This window comes from Cololabis saira, chromosome 24 (genome assembly GCF_033807715.1).
Source record: "Cololabis saira isolate AMF1-May2022 chromosome 24, fColSai1.1, whole genome shotgun sequence".
NCBI classification, from domain to species: Eukaryota; Metazoa; Chordata; class Actinopteri; order Beloniformes; family Belonidae; genus Cololabis; species Cololabis saira.
The window spans coordinates 25,963,739-25,988,959 of record NC_084610.1 but is presented as its reverse complement, the minus strand read 5'-3'; the positions used below and the strand labels follow the sequence as shown (position 1 = coordinate 25,988,959).

At 35.2% G+C, this 25,221-nt stretch overlaps 1 protein-coding gene across 1 annotated transcript in view; it reads left to right on the top strand.

Annotated features, from left to right (window-relative positions):
- LOC133425404 (T-cell surface glycoprotein CD3 zeta chain-like) overlaps positions 1–24,976 on the top strand; it is a 34,020-nt gene extending 9,044 nt beyond the window's left edge. Inside the window, exons 2-7 of the mRNA XM_061716254.1 lie at positions 18,563–18,663; positions 19,856–19,900; positions 19,992–20,036; positions 22,889–22,921; positions 23,003–23,056; positions 23,144–24,976. Coding sequence (XP_061572238.1) covers positions 18,563–18,663; positions 19,856–19,900; positions 19,992–20,036; positions 22,889–22,921; positions 23,003–23,056; positions 23,144–23,239 — 374 coding nt within the window. The 3' untranslated portion in view covers positions 23,240–24,976. The remainder of the gene's footprint in view (positions 1–18,562; positions 18,664–19,855; positions 19,901–19,991; positions 20,037–22,888; positions 22,922–23,002; positions 23,057–23,143) is intronic.
- The last annotated feature ends 245 nt before the right edge of the window (positions 24,977–25,221 follow it).

The following is a 25,221-nucleotide window of genomic DNA, read 5'->3' as shown; positions in this document are numbered from 1 at the left end:
CTTTGTCCTGTATGGCTTTGAATTGGCTCAAAAGCCAGAAAACGCTCTACAGTCTTACCTTGCTTGCTAACAAATCTGAATATAAATGTTAACTGATCAACATGAGATAAATCAGGAGTCGAATCCACAATGACAGAGAAATATTTTGCATCACGAAGCTCATCTGCAATTACTTGCCTGGTTTTTTCTCCCATTAAATCAATGAACTCCTCACATGTTGTTGATGATAAGTATGAGACACTCCCTCTGCCCTTCTGACCATAAGTTTTAATGTGCTCTGCCAGAAATGGGTCAAACTGGGAAATTACCTCTAAAATCCCCAGGTAGTTTCCATTGTGTGGTGATCCCAGGAGCTCGTCATTTCCTCTGAAAGCCAGTCCTCTTTCTCCTAAAAACTTGATCACTGTCACAACACGTCGTAGTACCTCCCGCCAATATTGCCTCGCATCCGAAGTTTGTTTTGTCAGTGCTGAGTCAATGGTCCCTTTAGCACTCTGCCTCTTCATCAGTATCAGCACGTTGGACATGTGATCCGGGCTCCTCTCGTGTTCAGAAATGCGGTGCGAGTGTTTCCAGTCACAAAAACCATCCACAAATACATTCCTTTTTGTCCCAAAAAGTTTGCAGGCGAAGCAAAATACATGTCCAGTAGATGGTGAATATAACAGCCATTCTCGTGGTGTAAACTGTCCATTTGGCAACCGGCTGCACAGGCTGTCATTTGTTAAAGAACGAACCCGACCACCTAGACCGCAGTCTCTTGCCGATGCAGGGTATTTCGTCCTCCTGTTGTGAAACGAAGAAGGGCCTCTTTCAATTAGAATAGTTTTTATTCTGTCACTGGATGTATTTCCCCACAGCGCGGGGTCTGTAACAGTCTCACACCAGGCGTCTCCATCCCCGCTCTGATGTGATGCGCTCCCGTCACTGACGCACGCACCTGACGGGCCGTCAGGTGCGTCTTCAGCCGGCGGCAGTCCGTCTTTATCCACAGACGAAGGGCCTCTTTCAATTAGAATAGTTTTTATTCTGTCACTGGATGTATTTCCCCACAGCGCGGGGTCTGTAACAGTCTCACACCAGGCGTCTCCATCCCCGCTCTTATGTGATGCGCTCCCGTCACTGACGCACGCACCTGACGGGCCGTCAGGTGCGTCTTCAGCCGGCGGCAGTCCGTCTTTATCCACAGACGATGTGAGAGGGCATAGCCGACTTCCCTCTGAGACCGGCGGGCAGGTGGCGCTAGTAGAGCCGGCGTCATCCATTGTGTCCCTCGGAGGCAGCGCTGTAGCAACAGCACCGCTGCCAAGCCCCTCTTCTTCCACGTCCCGTTTTTTGTTAAAAAAATGTGATATACTGGGCGTTTGTTGCGCCAAAGCAGCATCTTTAGCATCTTTTTCTTTCTTTTTTTTCCTCTTTGCCGCCCCGCTTATTGTTCGCTTCTCCATTTGCGCGCTAGAGTAACGGTTTGCCCTGCGTTTGAACTACGTCATAACGTCAGTAGGATATTGAAATTATTTAATACAATAATTTGCATAACATTCAAACAATTACATAATAATTACATTTTCAAAATCACATTTATGTAATTTATATATTTATTTTATTTTAATTTACACATAAAAAATTTTTTTGAAAGCCGAGGCCCGAGGGCCCCCATTGGCTCCAGGGCCCTGGGCACACGCCCACATTGCCCATGCGGTAATCCGTCCTTGGCCGTAGGTTCTGCGTTGGTGCAACGCGGAACCATAAATCAGCCAGTGTCCGTCACTGATCTGCGTCCAGCCGTTCCTGCACCAGCAAGACGCTGCTCTCTGCTGCTCCGTTAACAAAGTAACGATGGATATTCGGAAGTGGTTCAAGCACAACGACGCAAGCAAGTTTACAGGACTGTCTCAGATGATTAGAATATTGTGATAAAGTCCTTTATTTTCTGTAATGCAAAAAAGGCATACATTCTGGATTCATTACAAATCAACTGAAATATTGCAAGCCTTTTATTATTTTAATATTGCTGATTATGGCTTACAGTTTAAGATTAAGATTCCCAGAATATTCTAATTTTTTGAGATAGGATATTTGAGTTTTCTTAAGCTGTAACCCCTGATCAGCAATATTAAAATAATAAAAGGCTTGCAATATTTCAGTTGATTTGTAATGAATCCAGAATGTAGGACATTTTTGCATTACAGAAAATAAAGAACTTTATCACAATATTCTAATTTTCTGAGACAGTCCTGTATATTTATAGTTATATTTATTTTTGTTGCTATGTTTTATTTTCTGTTGCTAGATTGTCTGATGGGTGAGGTAGTCCAGACTAAATGTAGCATTTTCTTTGTTCTGCAGTGATATTGCTGCAAAAATGCACTTGAAAGACACTTTAAATATTATTGTTTTGCTAGTATCATTCTGCTTGAAATTATGGGAAAATGCATAATTTAGTGTTGAATAACGTGCCAGGCATGTGCACCCCCTCTGATCTGAGATGCAGCCTAGTCATCATTTTATAGAACCGGCCCTGTATCACGTCATGAAGGGATGGGAAAAACTGGACCTGTGCAACACCACCAGGACTTTAAAAAGAATTAGCATACATTTCTTAAAAACAATCAGAATGATTTCAAATTCAGTTGCTTGTAAGTGTTTTGAGCTGCCGTCCCTTTGCAACATGATTAATGGACCTGGACCACACAAAAGCTTAGGAAGGGGTTCCATGCAGATGTAGTTCTGTACATCACCGGCCTTTTACCATTTGGTTTTTATTTCTGGCAGTGGAACTCTGAGAGCATGTGTTCATGTCTTCATGTCTTCATGTCTTCATGTGTTCATGTGTTCATGTCTGCTGCTGCAGCTCATGTTGTGGTCTTTGTACAGGAAACCCGTCTACCGTTATTTCCGGTTCACTGAAACTAAAAGCTGTAACTAAACCAACTTTGTACAGGTTTCTACAAATACTGATGTTAAATAGTTAAAGACGTCCATTTCCGTCCTCAAGGATCCTGCATGTTTCAGTTGTTGCTTTGGTAAACCGGGTTCAGATGAACGGATTATTAGCTTGTTAGCATCTAAACGTGCAGGACAGAGAACCTGAGGACCAGAATCTGCTCTAAGACGAGACAGTTATGTTTGATTTAACCTTTAAAGCCTTTTTCCAAGATAAAATGACCAATAAAGGGTCCAGATGTCCAGAATATTCCCTGTGAAAGTAAAGTGGGCCGAGGGCAGAGCCCTGTGGGACTCCTGTCTCCCTCTATTCTTATTTCTGACACTTGAAACCGGTTTACAGATTCAGTTTTAGCAGCAGATGGTTTTGTTTCATTTTAAATACTTGTAATTTTTGAAAACCGTACAAAGTTATGTATAAGCCCTGAATGCAGGAATTGTGACGTAGAATTGTCAAATTGGTTTAATTCACTGTACGAATTGTTACAGATTACTTTTGTAATCCTGTATTTGACCCGGTCTTTGTACGTTTTGACCGTATAGAACGTAATTCTTGCCATTGTAAGAATGAGATGTACACTTTAAATTACCTTGTGTTGAATTATGCTATATAAATAAACTTGGCTTGTTTTAGATGTAAATTCTCAGTACTAAAGCTAGTTTTGTTGAAAACCCCATCAACCTCGTATAAGATCTTCATGTTCTTGTTCTCTCATTTTACTGAGTGAAACATCAAAGTCTGGTTTTGTTTTTGCTTTTCCTGCCCGTCTAAGTTTTCTTATGCTAATCATTTATTTGGTAGTTTATAATGTTCTACTATATGTAAACAAATTCCCCATAAAATAGACGTTTGATTATATTTAGGGCCTGATTTACTAAAGGTTTGCGTGTGTAAAAACGTGTGCAAACTTGACATCACCCGCAAACCAAAGTGCCAGCTGATCTACTAACAGCTGATCTACTAACAGCTGATCTACTAACAGCGTGCAAAGAGGACTGCGCCTCTCAAATGAGCAAAATAGCACACGCTGTTCATTTAGTACTTTTGCCCTGATGAATAATCAATATGGGGCGTACCCGCCAGAAATCATAAATACTGGGAGGGGAAAATGCAAATAGGTTCATTTACCACGCGCAATGAGATTTACCAAGCCTGAAAGCGTCTGTATTTAATACGTTTGAAAGGAAGGTGCTAATCTGCTGCTGCTGTTATTGTGGCAAGGAGGCGACATCCAAAATCAAAGAATACGCAGAGAGAGAGTCTTTATTCTGCTGCATGCTATTTTAAAAATGGTTGCACAAGTTTTATTAAAGGCCACTTTTTCTTTAGTTCTTCGCCTTATATCTTGCCACCTTCTTTTAACCTCATCTGTTCTTTTTGTCTTACCAACTGCATTTATTCTATTGCAGATTTTCTCCCATATTGCGTTTCTTTTGGTAATGTTTAAATTTCTTTGCTGTAGTTCATGAATGTGTTTATTTGCCTCTTCCACTAATATCTCTAACTCCAACTCGTCAAATTTCATTTTGTGCTTGCGACTATCCTGCTTTCCATCCAGACTCTCCATGGCGCAAACCGTAAGACGCGCAACACCTCATTTAAATACTGCAGTTTGCACCTGTTATCAATTGTGCAAGCATTGCACAATTGTGCATAGCAAATTGCTATGTGGTAAACTATGTATCTTACTGAATTCTGTTGTTGATGTGATCATGAATCTTACATAGAACGGGGCGGGACTTTGATAAGCGTCAGCTTCTCCCGTACCCTTTTCGTCATGTGCTGAGTATGCAATGTATAATGTTCTGGAGATGAAATGTGTCTATATAAACATGCCGAAATAAACAAAATAATAATAATTCTTAGTTGATCACCCGCAAAACACACAACAACAGCACGTGCAAACTTTTTCAGTGCACACGCAATTTAGTACTCTTTATTTAGGATCTTAGTAAATCAGGCCCTTAGAGTGCAGAGAATTATCTAGTGATTAATCACTTATTTTTAATGAGGTAACGGTCAAAATTGAAGTTGAAAATATACATAAAGTATGATGGAGGAAAGCCAAACTACAGTGGGCCGGGTCAGGATCCCTGCAGAACCTCATGTTGCACTTCCTGGAATCACCACTAGGTGCTGGATCAAAGTTTGGAGCTCTTTTATATTCCCTTCAAAGTTAAAATGACATCAGACCATAAGTGTGTGCATAATTAGGGGCGTGGTCTCTTGAATGGCAGTTATGGTGTTAATTACTTCCTGTCATACCATCCAGAGGTGGTCGTCTCAGTAACTATGACTACGACCTGGCTTAGCTCTTTTTTGTGTCTCCAGCTTTTACTGGATCAGATAAAACGCCTAAAAACATCAAACCATCAGTTATTTCTCTACTTTCATTCAGGAAAGCGTTGCTGATATCTTATCCTCTGAAGTTTCCGGCAGGTGGAGAATGACCTGATGAACTCGTTAATGAAACCTCAGTTGTATTTACACTCAGTTTAATCTGCTCATTAAACTCTCAGGTTGGAGAAAAAGTCCTGTTTCCACTTCATTGCTCTTTAGTTCGGTTTAGAACGACTTCCCCAAGTGGACGACTGAACTGCTCAGTCTGGTGTTTGTCTCGCTCCATCATCATCTCCATCATCCTGGTCCAAACTAGAGGAAACGAAACGCTTTCGTCATGAAAAGCACAATAGACTTGAGTATGACACAGTTAAATCTACTATAGTCTGCTATAATTGAAAGCAATGCTTTCATTTGACGAACACATCTTAAACTGTCTTTTTTCTGGACTTTGACTGTACAGACTTGTGTATAATATCATCAAAATTAAGTCCACTAACAAGTTCATGTTCAATGGCCAAGAGAGAGAGTGCAGAAAACCGTGTCTGGGACATTGTGGTCCTCGGCTCATTTTTAACCCTTTTCAATACAGAAAACGACCTCTCGCCCTCACAGTTAGACACAGGCAAGGTTAAAAACAGTCTTAGTGCAACATAAACATTTGGAAATGCTGTTTTAAGTCCATGTCTCTCAAGAGCTTGCAGCAGCTGTACAGGTGAAGTCTCATTCTGCACATAAATGCTTGAAGTGAATAAGTTCCTCTGATAAGGAACTATCCATATCTGCTTCGATAAGCTTGCACAAAGTCTGTCAACGATGACATGATATGTTTCAACCTCAAAGTTCTGACTACTGTCATTAAAAGCTACTCCACTGCCATTAGCACACTCGTCTGCAAATGTCTTTCTTTTTCTCACATGTTGAATGTCACACTGGTAGTTGAGCACTAGTTGCCTTAAATCTATGCAGCACCCGGTCCCACAACATAGTTGTAGTGGAACTCTGTTCACTCTTATTTGTACCACCTTTTGAGTCAGTCCACAAAAACACTATTTTGGAAGCAAGCGATGAGACGTGGGCTCAAACCCCATTAACCTTTCCACTACTCCGCCATAAAGATGCTTCATCAACTAAAATTGTGACTAAATATCTTCGTCAACGAACCTTTATCACCTGTGGAAAAGGAGACGCAACAAAAATGCTGGTCATGTGACGATAACGATGATTAAATATAGAATGCAATATCGTAGAGGAATAAAAACTAGACTAAAATGGACAATTCTGACTAGAATAAGACTAAAATGCTCAGACTTTTAGTCGACTGAAACTTGACAAGACTAAAAGGAGAATAAAACTAATAAAAACTAAAATAGAAACAGTCATCAGAATAACTGAAAGCAGCTCAGCTTCGTCTCAGAGATGAATCATGATTTCTGAGAATCTAAGAATCTGTTTCCACTTGTTACAACTGCTGACTTTCTGTCACTCCAGTTTCTTTATGTTCATTCTGTTTCAGTGGAAAATAACCAAGTTCTCAAACACTTTGGTTTGGTTTTTTAGGGCAAAAATGCACAGAAGAGAGAAAGTTGCACAATGTGATGGAATAAAACACATTTTTATAACCTTTTAATCGTTTTAATCCCTGTGAGAAGCTTCAAACAGTCACATATGATCCTTCCTACAGTCGAGCTGCTGGTTTTGAAGCAGTGGTGTTTAGGCCTGTGTTGAAAAAATCAAATTTTTCGATTCTAAATCGATTCTCATATTAAATTCCTAAAAATCGATTCGTATGTGTAAAGATACATTTTTAAAATTTGTTTTTTTTTTAATACAACTTTTGGTGTTTTTTTCTTTATGGAACGTTTTGTTGGACACCAGAATAACTAGTGCCATGTTTTCACCTTTTAAATATGTTTCAAGGTATGAAAACATTAAAGTTTTCAGTTATAATTGCATAAATTGTCTATATTTCATTACTTTATATACTGTTTTGGGGTTACATTTTCATAAAATGCTAAAAACCAAATTCTCAAAAATTAAAAACCGAAATAGACCGAAAATGGAAAAAAATAAAAACGGAATGTGGGAAAAACTAAAACTAAAATCATCATTAGCTGCAATACTTGCTGTTGAATTTCAATATAATACTAGTATGAATATGTTGCAGAACTACAGTCATATCATTCATGCAACAGCTGAAAACAGTTTTATTAACACTAACCCAAATCAATATCAGAATCAAATCTTGATAATCAATTCGGAATCTTAAGAATCGAATCGATTCTTGACATTTGAATCGATCCCCAGCTCTAATGATGTTTTCTCCAGTTTTTCTACGTAAAAGTTTAGTTTCTGAAGCTCTTGACTTTCAGACGGTTGGTGTTTTCCTGTAGATGGAACTGAAAGGTCATGTGACATCAGTTACTCGGAGGTTTCTTTTTGAGGTTTAGCAGGAATATTTACCTCGTACATCTCTCTTTACTGTAACTCTGGATCTGGATGTAAAGTGGGCCCAGGACGGAGCCCTGTGGGATCAATACGGGGCTGATATGAGGAGTTCAGCGGTTTCACTGGTTACATCGTTTTATAGTTTTTATGTGGATCCCCATCAGCTCCATAAAACACAGAACATTACAACAAAACATTAAAACCTAAAGAGGTAGCAGATAAAAAGGAAAGATATAAATACAAACAATACATATTCATACATTTTATAACATCAACAAATTCAAACAATGTATAGTTATCATAGTTTGCACCAATAACCATTTTTAATAAATATTCGATTATTTATATTATATAATATATAATATACATAATATAATGTGTATATACGTGTGTGTATGTATATATATATATATGTACACATACCCATATACTATCTACATTATTTATTTATTTTTTAGGTTTAAAATGCCTTTGTGCAAAACTAAAAGGTATAAATGTAGTTTTGTCCCCTCAGCTATTAATGCCCTAAATAGGTCATGATTTCCCATCCTGCATCTATACCAGGGATCAGCAACCCGCGGCTCTTTAGCGCCGCCCTAGAGGCTCCTGGAGCTTTTTCAGAAATGTTTGACCTTTTTTTTCCTTTTTTTCTTCTTTTTTTTCTTTTTTTCCCTTTTTTTCTTCTTTTTTTTCTTTTTTTCCTTTTTTTTCTTCTTTTTTTCTTTTTTTCCTTTTTTTTCTTCTTTTTTTCCTTTTTTTTTCTTCTTTTTTTCCCTTTTTTCTTTTTTTGTCATTTCTTTTTTCTTCTTTTCTGTTTTTCCTTTTTTCTTCTCTTTTTCCTTTTTTTCTTTTTTTTTCTTTTTTTTCTTTTTTTTTCCTTTTTTTCTTCTTTTTTTCTTTTTTTCCCTTTTTTTCTTTTTTTCTCTTTCTTTTTTCTTCTTTTTTTCTTCTTTTCCTTTTTTCCTTTTTTCTTCTCTTTTTCCTTTTTTTCTTCATTTTTTCTTTTTCCTTTTTTTTTCCTTTTTTCTCTTTTTATTTCTTCTTTTTTTCCTTTTTTTCTTTTTTCTACTCTTTCCTTTTTTTCTCTTTTTTTTCTTCCTTTTTCCTTTCCTTTTTAATCCCAAGATTTCGACTTTTTTCTCAAAATTTTGACTTTTTTCTCGACATTTATTATACATTCATTATATACATTATTTATTTATTTACTTAATAATAATGAAATCAGTTTTATATATATCTATTCAAGAGATGTTTCTTTACTAACACTTTGAATTATTTGGTGTTAATAGTTTAAAGAGTTTAGGAAGTGGTTTCATGCAGACGTAGATCTGTAATCACTGTTCTTTTATTCTTTTACCAGAGTTGGTCTTTATTCTTTATTATGGGCAGTAAAAGTTTCCTCTGAGAGCACGTGTTCACGTGTTCATGTCTTCATGTCTTCATGTGTTCATGTCTGGTGCTGTAGCTATGATTTTATGAACTGAAACATAATGTTTTGTGTAGAACTTGCAGGGTTTTTGATATTGATACATGGTTTACTCTTAAACTACATACATCACTCTAAAGTTAAAAGCTAACAGGTTCTTTTTGGCTGTTTTATCTGCTCGTTTTTAATAAATGCACAAAAACAGAAACTGTAAATGTAGATATACTGAACTTGAGAAGGTCGTTAGTTTCATTTTCTCTGATTCACTCATTCACTCATTTCTAGGAGTGTCTGAAATGTGAAAATGTGACTGTACTTCTATCACAGCAGCATGAGAATAAGTTCTGTTTCTACTAAGAGGCAGGAAAAGAAGCTTGTGGGGAAAAGCTAAAATACTGACTCATTCATTCAAAGAAAATCATTGTTTGGTTTCATTTGCCTCTGTAATTTAACCCAAAGGCGTAATTTATTCCGATATTGTACAGAAATAACCAACTTACAGGAAATAAGAGATTTCATGAGACATCACAGGGGGCGTGGCTTTCTCCTGATGATACTAAACTGCTCTTAGTTTTTAACAACTTGTGCTTTTTATTATTTTACCTCTTTTCTTATCATTTTAATAATTTGAGCATCTTTTTTTTATTTGATAATTTAATTTGATTTGAGCATCTTAAATGAAATACTTTTTGAAAACCGCGCAAAGTTATGGATAATCCCTGAATGCAGGAATTGTAGCGTAGAATATTCAAATTGGTTTAATTCACCGTATGAATAGTTACAGATTAGTAATTAGTAATAGTAATTCTTACCATTGTAAGAATGAGATGAACCTGCTGGATCTACTGCCTTTACTTTTTATTATTTTACCTCTTTTCTTATCATTTTATCTCATTTTATTAGTTTTTTTTATGGATAAATTCATTGAGGGCAATAAGAAAAAAAAAGATTTACAATAACGATAGAAATATCAATATTTTCCCCTTTTTTTACTTTTCATAACATAATTAAACAAAAATAAATAATAATAATAAGAAAAGAAAAATTATGGTTAATAATTACATTTTTCAAAATCATTTAGCTTCTTTTCACATATGCATAAAAATACTGGAACAAATTAATAATAAAGTAAATAATCAACTCCTGAAAAACACATTAATTAATGCAGTAGATGATTCAGATCATTATTAGTCCAATAAAGGCAAAAAAATCAAAAAGGCCCCAAATAAGTTTTTTTTTTGTTTTTGTCTAAGAGAATACAGTATTTTTTCTGGAGATGTATATGATACTCAAATATTTATTTATTATTATTTAAATTTGATAGTACCATTTCATTCAGTAAACTGAACTTAAAACTAATACGTATTATACTGTCATATGTGGTATTTCCTTCAGACTTATTTAAAAAGTGTTGATTGTATTAATTTGCATCAAGCCAGACTAACTTAATTGAATCTTCTTTACATAAATGTTAGCACTTAAGTTCAATTTACTCAGTTTTATTCCTCTAAATTAAATGTTCACATTCTAGTGGTCACAACTTCTAGCTCCTCAATTCATTTTAGGAAACCGATTTTAAACCATTTTAGTTGTCATAACTTAAATAACTCAACTTTAAGTTGCTTTAACACAAAACAAACACAGACATCTTATACCAGCTTCAAACATTTATTTAATTCATTTTTGAGTTATCTTAACTGATGGCAATGAGGGACCACAACTTTTTCCAAAGTTTAAGTTATTTCAACTTACTTCTGTTATTAAGATGTACCGTAGATATATAGATTAAATACATTTAATTTTATTTGTTATTTATGTTTTAAGTGTGTCTTGCCGCTTTTAAAGCACTTTTAAGATAAACTTGCCTCGCCTAAATATTAAAAAGACTGATATCTTGGGGCTTCTACAACATGTGAACTGATCAACAATTTAGTTAAGAACAAATAGAGACTCATGTTCTGTCTCGTGTTAATCTGTTCTGGTCTTCATCAGTTTCCCCCCACTCGCCTCGGCGTCGCCACCACAACCACTTCCTGTGCTGCTCGTATTCAAATATCTCTGTTTTTATCAGCCCAGCGCTCAGTTAAACACCAAACGAGGCTAAAGTGACCCTGAACGCTGTGCAGGCATCTGGTTTTTACATCTGTGTTGCCATGACGACGTGAGGAGAGGGAACCGTAGTGATGGAAGGAGATAGACGGTTCTGGGAACCAACGACGAGCTTGCTATCGTAGCTTAGTGATGCTAAAACCAAACTCTTCCCAGTCGTCGGGTTTAAAGGAGACGTTATCGAGTTGGTTTGAAGTGCGTTTTCTCATGAACTAGTTCCCTGTTCTGGGTGGAACCGGTTCGTCCTGGTTCCGTCCTGGTTCCATTCTGGTTCCGTCCTGATTGGTAGACTGTGGTGGAGGTTCTGGTCGTCTACTGAACCACTGATTTCTCATTTGCAAATGTTGAAGATCAGCTTTCTGTTGGTTCACCGTCTTGATTCCCGTTGCAGAATCACTGTTGAACATTTTTGTTACTTAAATAAAACTATCTGTTGGACCTGTACGCAGTCAAACCCCCGATTCTGGAGGAACACTGAGTTTTAGTCTGGACTAAATAATTTTTCCAACCCCCCCACATGTAGTTTCTGGATTCAATTCAATTGACTTTATTTGTTGAACAGGGACTGTACATATTAATGAACACTAGTGTAAATATTCACGGTTGTAGCCAGTAATTTCCACCATTCGTCCCGGCGGCAAATTAATGCCAGATATGACATCCATACCAACAAAACACAACATTAGATTGTCTATGGAAGCTCATTTCCGCCAGTAAAAGAAAAAAATAAGATGAAATCTTAGCCTTAAAAATAAAAATATCCCCACGGTAAATCATAATTATGAGATAAAAAGTCATAATTTCAACTTTTTATCTCATAATTATGACTTTCTATTACATAATTTCGACTTTCTATCTCATAATTATGACATTCTATCTCATAATTTCGATTTTCTATCTCATAATTTTGACTTTTTATCTCATAATTATGACTTATCGTGGGGATATTTTTATTTTTAAGGCTAAGTTTTCATCTTAGCCATACATGTCGGATTTGCTGAGTAGCACAATTTAGACCAACAAAACACAACATTAGATTGGGAGAAGATGTTCAACCGTGTCCCCCGGTTTCTACCTTGTTTTCCATGTTTCTACCCAGACAGTTCTGTCTGTTATTTTGTTATTTATTTATGTATTTCAAAACAGCGACAGTGCACTATAAGACATTAATCTTGTACAAGAGAATATGCATAGTGCCAGGTTGTAGCAGCTTGCTGTTTTCCACCTGTCGTCCCTGGGCAGGTTGATGGAATAATAGTACATAAAAATTAGTATAGAAAAAGAAAAAATAAGTAAAAGAGCAGAAAAAAAGAAAAGAGACAACAGATAAACTAGATAAATAGAAACATGGAAGCATATTCAACAGAGCAGTTTTTTCTAAGTTTAAAGTGAGGCATGAGTTACGTAACCATACATTATTATACTGACTATATATAACAGTATCGTCTGCATACATTATTATACTGACTATATATAACAGTATCGTCTGCATACATTATTATGCTGACTATATATAACAGTATCGTCTGCATACATTATTATTAATGACTATATATAACAGTATCGTCTGCATACATTATTATTAATGACTATATATAACAGTATCGTCTGCATACATTATTATGCTGACTATATATAACAGTATCGTCTGCATACATTATTATACTGACTATATATAACAGTATCGTCTGCATACATTATTATTAATGACTATAACAGTATCGTCTGCATAGTGTTAGTCTGACTATATATAACAGTATCGTCTGCATACATTATTATTAATGACTATATATAACAGTATTGTCTGCATACATTATTATACTGACTATATATAACAGTATCGTCTGCATACATTATACTGACTATATATAACAGTATCGTCTGCATACATTATACTGACTGTATATAACAGTATCGTCTGCATACATTATTATACTGACTATATATAACAGTATCGTCTGCATACATTATTATACTGACTATATATAACAGTATTCGTCTGCATACATTATTATGCTGACTATATATAACAGTATCGTCTGCATACAGTGTTATACTGACTATATATAACAGTATCGTCTGCATACATTATTATTAATAACTATATATAACAGTATTGTCTGCATACAGTGTTATACTGACTATATATAACAGTATCGTCTGCATACATTATTATGTTGACTATATATAACAGTATTGTCTGCATACAGTGTTATACTGACTATATATAACAGTATCGTCTGCATACATTATTATGCTGACTATATATATAACAGTATCGTCTGCATACATTATTATGCTGACTATATATAACAGTATCGTCTGCATACATTATTATGCTGACTATATATATAACAGTATCGTCTGCATACATTATTATGCTGACTATATATAACAGTATCGTCTGCATACATTATTATACTGACTATATATAACAGTATCGTCTGCATACATTATTATTAATGAATATATATAACAGTATCGTCTGCATACATTATTATACTGACTATATAGAACAGTATCGTCTACATACATCATTATACTGACTATATATAACAGTATCGTCTGCATACATTATTATACTGACTATATATAACAGTATCGTCTGCATACATTATTATACTGACTATATACAACAGTATCGTCTGCATACATTATTATACTGACTATATATAACAGTATCGTCTGCATACAATATTATTAATTACTATATATAACAGTATCGTCTGCATACATTATTATACTGACTATATACAACAGTATCGTCTGCATACATTATTATACTGACTATATATAACAGTATCGTCTGCATACAATATTATTAATTACTATATATAACAGTATCGTCTGCATACATTATTATACTGACTATATATAACAGTATCGTCTGCATACATTATTATACTGACTATATATAACAGTATCGTCTGCATACATTATTATACTGACTATATATAACAGTATCGTCTGCATACATTATTATACTGACTATATATAACAGTATCGTCTGCATACATTATTATACTGACTATATATAACAGTATCGTCTGCATACCTTATTATGTTACTATATATAACAGTATCGTCTGCATACATTATTATTAATGACTATATATAACAGTATCGTCTGCATACATTATTATGCTGACTATATATAACAGTATCGTCTGCATACATTATTATACTGACTATATATTACAGTATCGTCTGCATACATTATTATACTGACTATATATAACAGTATCGTCTGCATACATTATTATTAATGACTATATATAACAGTATCATCTGCATACATTATTATTAATGACTATGTATAACAGTATCGTCTGCATACATTATTATGCTGACTATATATAACAGTATCGTCTGCATACATTATTATACTGACTATATATTACAGTATCGTCTGCATACATTATTATACTGACTATATATAACAGTATCGTCTGCATACATTATTATTAATGACTATATATAACAGTATCGTCTGCATACATTATTATGCTGACTATATATAACAGTATCGTCTGCATACATTATTATACTGACTATTTATAACAGTATCGTCTGCATATGTGTGTGTATATGTACCTGTTCCAACTTGGTAGACTTGTCTGTGATGTCACTCCAAGTTCCTCCAGCTGCTTAATGTTGTCATTGTGTTTTATTCAGGTGGAAACCGTCTTTATATGCGACGAAAGTGGAACGTTTTCCAGCTTGTTTGATGCATGTGTTTATTGTACCGAGTCACGTGATCAAAAATAGTTCAATTGATTGCTAAAGTTGCCTCCGTCTGGTTGTGAAATCACACTTTAGTCCAGCGGAATCGTAAAAGTTTTTCAAGACTAAAAGAGTTTTCTGTGTAAACGAGTTCTGAAATGAGAAGCGACTGCTGCATCTCATTGTAACACACACACACACACACACACACACACACACACACACACACACACACACACATACATACATACATACATACATACATACATACATACATACATACATACATACACACACACACACACACACACACACACACACACACACACACACACACACACACGCACACACACTAGACCACACGGCGACACACACCTGTCAGCTAATGAACCACAATGAGAGCTAAGCTAGCAGCTGAGGAAACGGTTAGCTGGTACACACACACACACACACACACACACACACATTGGTATATAGTATAAGTATTTGCACTTGCTGACTATTTAGAAAAAGCGTGGGATAAACGAAGAAAAGTAACATATGTGAAAATATACATTCTGGTTTTTTGTTGGGGAGAAAGAAATATTAAGTATTTTTATTTTATTTTTATTTATTTTTATTTGATTGATTTATTTTGTTTTTCTGGTGTACATTGTGTAGCTCCCAATGAAGTGAGTGTGATCTATATTGATGATTTTCTGTTTCTGGTGTCTTATAATCCTGTAAGGGACATGACACAAAAATAACATTCATTCATTCATTCATTCATTCATTCATTCATTCATTAATACACACATATGCACACATATATATACACGTGGAAAAAATTGTTGGTACCCCTCAGTTAAAGAAGGAAAAACCCACAATTCTCACTGAAATCACTTAAAACTTACAAAAGTAACAATAAATAAAAATGTATTGAAAATTAAATAATAAAAATCAGCCATTATTTTTGAATTGTTGATTAACATAATTATTAAAAAAAACAAACTAATGAAAAAGGGCTGGACAAAAATGATGGTACCCATAACTTAATATTTTGTTGCACAACCTTTTGAGGCAATCAATGCAATTAAACGATTTCTGTATTTCTGTATTTGTCAATGAGCGTTCTGCAGCTGTCAACAGGTGTTTGGCCCCACTCCTCATGAGCAAACTGCTCCACCAAAAAGCTCCAGTTTGGTCTCATCTGTCCAAAGGACATTCTCCCAGAAGCTTTGTGGCTTGTCAACATGCATTTTTGCAAATTCCAGTCTCGCTTTTTTATGGCACATCAACTCTATGTTCATAGACTCAAAAACCAAGCATACGAAGTAGGGCTGGGTATCGATTCAAATGTCAAGAATCGATTCGATTGGGATTCTTAATATTCAGAATCGATTATCATGTTTCGATTCCATCCAATTCGATATTGATTTGGCTTAGTGTTATTTAAAATGTTTTTTGAGCTGTTGCCTGAATTATATGACTGTAAAATAACTAGTGAAATAACAATTTCACAATAATTATTGTGAAATAACTAAGAAATAAATAACTCAAACAGGCCTTTCAATATCCATTTAAAGTGCAAAAAAGAAAGAAATTGCAACAGTTCATGCAGTAAACAAATCATTTTAGCTTATCTAATTTATTATGTCACCACACACACATATTGCCATGAAGCACCTGGCATTTTTCAGAAGTGTCATGACAAACTGTGTCCGACTACTGGGATTAAAGTTCACCTGGTGAAAATGATGAAAAAAAAAAAAAAAAAAAAAAAATTGATCTTTAGACACAAGAATCGATTTTTAGGAATTAATATGAGAATCGATTTAGAATCGGAAAATCAATTTTTTCAACACAGGCCTAATACGAAGAAAAGAACACTGTCCCTACGGTGAAACATGGAGGAGGCTCAGTAATGTTTTGGGGCTGCTTTGCTGCATCTGGCACAGGGTGTCTTGAATGTGTGCAAGGTAAAATGAAATCTGAAGACTATCAAGGCATTCTGGAGAGAAATGTGCTGCCTAGTGTCAGGAAGCTTGGTCTCAGTCGCAGTCGCACACACACACACTAGGGTTGCCACCCGTCCCGTAAAATACGGAATTGTCCTTTATTTGAGAAAAAAATGTTGCGTCCCGTATTGAACTAATACGGGACACGATTTGTACCGTATTTTCATTAACTTTTACACCATATTCTAGTTGAATTATTGAAATAAATGAACTTTTACACCATATTCTAGTTGAATTATTGAAATAAGTTAACTTTTACACCATATTCTAGTTGAATTATTGAAATAAATGAACTTTTACACCATATTCTAGTTGAATTATTGAAATAAGTTAACTTTTACACCATATTCTAGTTGAATTATTGAAATAAATTAACTTTTACACCATATTCTAGTTGAATAATTGAAATAAGTTAACTTTTACACCATATTCTAGTTGAATTATTGAAATAAATGAACCTTTACACCATATTCTAGTTGAATTATTGAAATAAGTTAACTTTTACACCATATTTTAGTTGAATTATTGAAATAAATTAACTTTTACACCATATTCTAGTTGAATTATTGAAATAAATTAACTTTTACACCATATTCTAGTTGAATTATTGAAATAAATTAACTTTTACACCATATTCTAGTTGAATTATTGAAATAAATTAACTTTTACACCATATTCTAGTTGAATTAATGAAATAAATTAACTTTTACACCATATTCTAGTTGAATTATTGAAATAAATGAACCTTTACACCATATTCTAGTTGAATTATTGAAATAAATTAACTTTTACACCATATTCTAGTTGAATTATTGAAATAAGTTAACTTTTACGCCATATTCTAGTTGAATTATTGAAATAAATTAACTTTTACACCATATTCTAGTTGAATTATTGAAATAAATTAACTTTTACACCATATTCTAGTTGAATTATTGAAATAAGTTAACTTTTACGCCATATTCTAGTTGAATTATTGAAATAAATTAACTTTTACACCATATTCTAGTTGAATTATTGAAATAAATTAACTTTTACACGATATTCTAGTTGAATTATTGAAATAAACTAACTTTTACACCATATTCTAGTTGAATTATTGAAATAAATTAACTTTTACACCATATTCTAGTTGAATTATTGAAATAAGTTAACTTTTACACCATATTCTAGTTGAATTATTGAAATAAATTAACTTTTACACCAAATTCTAGTTGAATTATTGAAATAAATTAACTTTTACACCATATTCTTCACCTGTAACTATATTCTACATCTTGGCTGATGTTGACATACGTAGCATAGGCGGCTATTTCAGTTGCTAGTATGGTTGTCTGTCTCTACAGTCATGCAAGTTCAACGCTATTAAAGCACTTTAAACTTTAAATCAAAGCATTTAGTTTTTTCATATAAAATAAACACATTTTTATTCAGTTTAGAAGTTTTGGGGCTTTTTTTTTGCTCCTGTGCTGCTGAAATCAGGGCGTCCCTTATTTCTATTTCTGAAAGGTGGCAATCCTAACACACACACACACTAACATGTGACCTCTGACCTCTCTTTGACCCCTCCAGAAGCAGCTCTGCATCTGTCCGACCCCCGTCTCTGTTACCTGCTGGACTGTTTCCTGGGTCTGTACGGGCTGGTGGTGACGGGGATGTTCCTGAGAGAGAAGGTGGGTAACCTGGTTCTGGTTCCTAGGGGGGTCCACCAAGACCTGGTCCTGGTCCTGGTTCCTAGGGGGGTCCATCAGAACCTGGTCCCACCAGGACCAGCTGGAGGGGGACCTGGGGACTCTGACCGGGACTTGGGAGGAGCTTCTGAGAGCAGCTGGAAATGTGGACATTTTTAAACTAAAAACTCATTTCTTTGGTCTGGCTTTTATTTAGCATCAAATGTTATAGTTTTATTCTGTTTAACATTTTTTAGAGGTCTTTGTTTTATTTATTTATCTATTTCTTGTAATGTTTTTATCATTATTATATTTTATTGTTGTGGACTGATTATTTTTTAGCCTTAATTCTTGAACTTGTATCATTATTTAATTTTTGGTCTCCCAGTTTTTATTTTATTTTTATTGTGCTTATTTTTCAGTCAAAATGTTAAGCACTTTGTATTTCCTGTACCTGGATGAAAGGTGCTGTACAAATATTTTGATTGATTGATGATTGGTTGGGGCGTCTGACCTCACAATGTATTCTACGAGTTTTCACAAGCTTGTGTATTTTGTCACATTTCTACCTTCGTATGTCGACAAAAACGACTTCCTGCGCTAGCTTGGATGGAGGTTTCACGCTGCGCTGCGTTGGCTCTTCGTCTAGTTTTTAGCTAGCCACAGCTAGTTTAGTTTTTAACCTCCCTAACCGTCCTCTGGTGTCCCACAAGGCTCTGTTTCAGGCCCACTGCTCTAAACATTCGCTGCTTATTTGAATTGAATACACCTGTACGCTGATGATACCCTACTGTAGATTGATGTTGAAGTACAATTTCAAGAATAACGTCGAAATTTCGTGAATAAAGTCGAAATCTTGCCTTTTTTTCTCAACATTTCAACTTTTTTCTTGAAATTGTACTTCAACATTGATCTTGACATTTTGACTTTTTTCTCTAAGTGCTTAATGAAAAAAAATCTTCCTCCTCTCAAATATTATTCATATTTTTCTCCTGCCTGGCCCTGATACTCTTCTGTACAAAGCTTTCCTGTCACGAAGAAGAAAAATAAAAAATAGCGGTGAGAAAGAAAAGAGAAGAAAAGAAGAGATAACAGAAAATGGAGAAACACCTGTACGCTGATGATATTCTAATGTATCTTAAGAGAGTCAGACAGTATTGTACAGTAAACTTTCACTTGTGTGTTTTTTCCATAGTTCTTCAAAACCAAAGCGAAGGCGTTGGACGATGCCCTTTACTCCGTAAGTCCAAACCAAAACCTGGACTTTAGCTGAACGTGACTCAACATGTTTCCATATTTAAATCCCTAAATGAACCTGTTCTTGTTTCCAGGACCTGAGAGAACCTGGAACATCAGATATTGAAGGAGGAAGAAGAGTAAGTTCATATCTGAAGATAACAGACTTAAAAATCTGACTTATTCCACTCAGAACATTCTGGAATTATTATGGATCTTCATCCTCTGGACTCGTTGACTTATTCTAGAATCTTCTGTTCAGTAATGGAAGAGTTGGAGAAAGTATGTGAAACACTATGGAGGTAGATTTGTGTCTTAATTATTCAATAAAAAAAAGATTGCTTCAATCAAAAAATATATTTTCAATTAAAAAAAATCACTTCAATCAAAAAAAAATATTTCAATCAAAGAAAAAAAGTGTTTGAATGTAAAGAAATATTTGAGACTCAAAAAAATGCATTTGAACACTTTTTTTCTTTGATTGAAAAAGTTTTTTTTTATTGAAGTGATTTTTTTTGATTGAATATATATATATATATATATATATATATATATATATATATATATATATATATATATATATATATATATATATATATATATATATAGGAACTTCTTTTTTGATTAAATGATAAAGACACAAATATCGTACCCATAATAATATGGCTCAAACACAAAACAACAAAAACGTTGCTTCAAACAAAAAACTTCTATCAAAGAAAACATTTCCAATCAAAGAAAAAACAGTTCAAATGCATTTTTATTGTCTCAAATATTTGTTTGCATTCAAACACTTTTTTTCTTTGATTGAAATACATTTTTTTGATTGAAGTAATCTGTTTTGATTGAATAATTAAGAAACAAATCTACCTCCATACGTCTTATAATCAGGGTCGTCTTATATTATGGTACATTAGCATTAGCATAAATGCAAAGGCAGCAAAGAGATTCAACAACCATCTCATCATTTTCCTTTTCTTTTCTCTTAATGTTATTTTTCATTTTCTATTTATTGCTGATTTGACAAACAGCTAAACTGGCGTAGCTCCGCCCCCAACTGATGGAGCGGTAGTTTCCTGCGTCAGTAGATCCTACCAGGTCCATCACTGTAGATTGATTAAAGCTGTAAATTCTGCTGACTCATTTTATTTTTTTTTTTTTATTTATCCTTTATTTATACAGATAAAACACTTGAGTCCGAAGACTCATTTTCAAGTGTGACCTGTTCACATCCACACAGTTACATAAAACATAAAAATGAGACATGACAAGATATGACAGGACATAACACTTGAAACTGATGCAGAGTGGAAATGACAATACACTATAACCGTTAAATAGCTGGAAAATAGAGATATCAGGTTAGTACACTAGCCCCAGACAAAAATAAAACTTGTAGAACACAGACTAGCTTATGTGCTTTAAATGCTTAGCTGCGGCAGAGGTCATCTAGTGCAAGTACAAGATAAAGATGCACTCTCCATGTCTCTAAGCAAAAGCTTAAAACTAGCAAGGGGAATCAGGTTCGTCAACTTCAGACTCTGTTGCAAGGAGTTCCAAGCGGACGGGGCTGCAAAAGAGAACGCCCTTTTGCCTTTCTCTGTGCGGACCAAGGGGATGGAGTAAGAAATGATATCCTGCGTACGGAGAGCGTATCTGGATCGCTTGCGTGGAAAGTAGACAGAGAGGTAGGGTGGGAGCAGACCAAGAATGGATTTGTAAATGAGAGTGTACCAGTGGAGGGTTCGGCGGATGGAAAGAGATGGCCAGTTAACCAGACAGTAAAGCACACAATGGTGTGTAAGTGGTTTACAACCGGTTATGAAGCGCAGCGCTCCATGGTACGCAGCATCCAGAAGTTGGAGACAGCTTGCAGATGCATTCATGTAGAGGACATCACCATAGTCCAAAAGAGGCAAGAAGGTGGCAGTAACCAGCCGTTTCCTAGCAAGAGCTGAAAAGTAGGACTTGTTTCTGAAGAAAAAGCTCAGTTTCAACTTCAGTTTCTTCAAGAGCATATTGATGTGAAGTTGGAAGGTGAGAGTGTCGTCAAGAACAACGCCAAGATATTTGTAGTTTGACACAATCTCAATAGGTGTACCCTGACGAGACACAATGCCAGGAAGTGCCGCTGACGCCTGCTTGCTGTTGGAGAAGAGCATGACCTTGGTCTTCCCTGCATTCACCACCAGTCTAAGCTGAGACAACTGGGACTGAAGGGTGTCAAAAGCAGTCTGTAGAGACTCCAAGGCACGGGAGATGGAAGAAGCAAAGCAGTACATAATTGTGTCATCCGCGTAAAGATGAACAGCAGCATTTGAGGTTGATCCTATTTCATTAATGTAAATGGTGAATAGGGTTGGCCCTAAGACCGAACCCTGTGGCACCCCATTAGAGGTAGTAAGCATGTTGGAGGACAGATCACCAAACTGCACAGCCTGTTTACGCTGAGACAGGTAGTTTGTAAACCAGCCAACAGCATGGGAGGAAAAACCAATGTCCGAGAGGCGCTGACATAAGATGGAGTGGTCGACGGTGTCGAATGCCTTTGACAAGTCGACAAAAAGGGCGGCACAGTGGTTCTTCCTGTCCAAGGCCTCAGTGATGTCGTTGACCACTTTAAGAGCAGCGGATACTGTGCTATGCTGCTTCCTAAAACCAGACTGCAAGGGTGAAAGGATATTGTGTAAGGCCAGGAAGTCCTTGATCTGTACATTGATTAATTGCTCAAGAATTGCTCATTGTTAGCTCTGTCTGTAAATTCTGCTGATTCATTGTTACCTCCGTCTGTAAATTCTGCTGATTCATTGTTAGCTTTGCCTGTAAATTCTGCAGACTCATTGTTAGCTCTGCCTGTAAATTCTGCAGATTCATTGTTACCTCCGTCTGTAAATTCTGCTGATTCATTGTTACCTCCGTCTGTAAATTCTGCTGATTCATTGTTAGCTCTGCCTGTAAATTCTGCTGACTCATTGTTACCTCTGTCTTACAGAACCGCAGGACGCCGGACGACTCCACCTACACGGTAGTTAACGCTAACCTCACTGACATCAGTATTCAGACATTACAAGATTAACGATCTATTTATTTGTTTAAATGAATCCAGGACTGGAAGAAACAACCGGGCGGGATTTACAAGGAGCTTCCTGTCAAGAGAGAGGTGAGTGGTTAGCTTCATCCGCGCGCTAAAACGTTTACAGAATGTTACTCAGGAGCTAATGTTGATGATTGTTGATGTTTTCTGCAGCGCCAGAAGAAGAACGACCCAGTGTACCAGGGTCTCAGCTCGGCCACCAGAGACACGTACCAGTCCCTGCAGATGCAGCCGCTTCCTGCCCGTTAACAACCCGCTAACCGCTAACGTCCCCGCTAACCGCTAACGGACGAACTGGCTGAAGTTTCTCTATTAAATGAGCAGACGGGTCTTCTGTTTTTTAAAGATTTAAAGGTGTGACGAGTCCCAAAACAGACAAAAAACGTGTTTCTGAAGGTACGTTTTGTTAGCATTTGAGCTAACATTTGTTAGCCTTTAAGCTAGCATTTGTTAGAATAAATGCAGATTTTTCTGAAAAAAACTAAACAAATATGAATATTTAGATGACAAGTCCCAAAACAGACAAAAAACGTGTTTCTGAATGTAGGTTTTGTTAGCATTTAAGCTAACATTTGTTAGCCTTTAAGCTAACATTTGTTAGAATAAATGCAGATTTTTCTGAAAAAAGAACAAAACAACTATGAATATTTGGATGAGTCGGGCGGAATAAAAGTTTTTTAAGCCTAAACTTTGTACGTTAACATGCCGTCTCTGGTGTTTATGCTCCTGAGTGATTTGCTGTTGCCATGGAAACGTAAAACTCCTGCATTTAAGCTAACATTTGTTAGCATAAATACGCGTAAAACTACTCCTTCTGGTTATTGACTTTGCATCCGATCCAAATAAATTTTTTTGAAGCAAAACGGCATCGCAGCTAGCGCAGCGTGAAAAACCAGCAGGTTTTAGATAAAAACAAACTAGTTTCCGTTGTTTGACCGTAGTTAGCGTTTGTAGCTACCAGGTTCTCGTTAGCATTAGCAGCGTGTTAGCAGCATGTTTTGGTGCTAATCAACTGCAACTAGTGGCCGTTACTTCCTCCTACAATCCCAGTTTAGTGTTAATCATTAATTAATCGTTACACAGGATAATTGTGATATTGAAACAAAATATTATTGAAATAGATAAATTGAATATTTAAATAGTGTCGCTTTTTTGGAAAGTATTTCATAAATTAAATGTTAAGTTTGAAGATTCCGTCTGGATTTGAAGTTTTTATTCCACTTGTAGATACTGAGATGTAAAAAGAAAAAGACGGAAACATTAACTGCAGTTTTACATCAGTTTTATCTGCTTTTATATCATTTAAAGCTCGTTTAGTTTGTAAAATCTGTCTCAAGTCGACATGAACGGAGTCCAAAAGATGGAAATATTAAATAAAACTATAAAAAGTTCAGAAAAAAACGTCCTGCTAACCAACAACGTTAATCACGGCTTGGTTAAAAGGTCGGTCCAAAAAGTAATTTTAAAGTAAAAAAAAGTAAAGTAGTTTTCCAATAATTTTCTTTTTAAATTTTTCAAGTAAAACAGTTGCACAAAAACGTTTTTATTCCCAGATTGATACGATAATTCCCCAGTAATTTTTGGATTTTTCCTCAAATCCTGCGATTAAGCAGCTAAGGTTAAAAAAAAAATCTGAATTTCTGTGTATTATTTTATTTAATATTGAACCTTTTGGACTCTGGAAAACGAGACAAGTAAAGGCTTTGTCTTTTTTTTTTTTTTTTCCAATTTTTATTCTTTTTAGATGCTATTATGCGCTTTTTATACCTATTTCGTTTCTTAAACTCACATGTTAATTTTTACAGCATTTGGTTTAAGGCACAAAACGTTGTTTTATCTTGTTATTCTGAAGTTTTCCTGAGAATTATTGTTGCAATGAAACTGTTTTATTGTCGTGTATAAAGTTGATGCTTCCTCATAAAAGTCTGTTTGCTCTGTAAACGCTTTGATTTGTCATAAATAAATGCAGTTTTATAACTTGATAAATGTGTCTGGATATAATGATCCACGTCAGTTAAACTGTAACTAAGGACGCTAAGATACGTATAAATATATAAATTAAGGAACACCCATTATTGTGAACTTAAAACGATGTTTTACGGGTAAAATTACAGTAAAATAAAACGATGATGACGCTTCTTTTTTTGAAGTCTGCAAGTAAATAACAAAAAAAAACTACGATTTTTAAAAATCATATTGATAAACTAGTTTGTAAATTAAGCATAACTTTT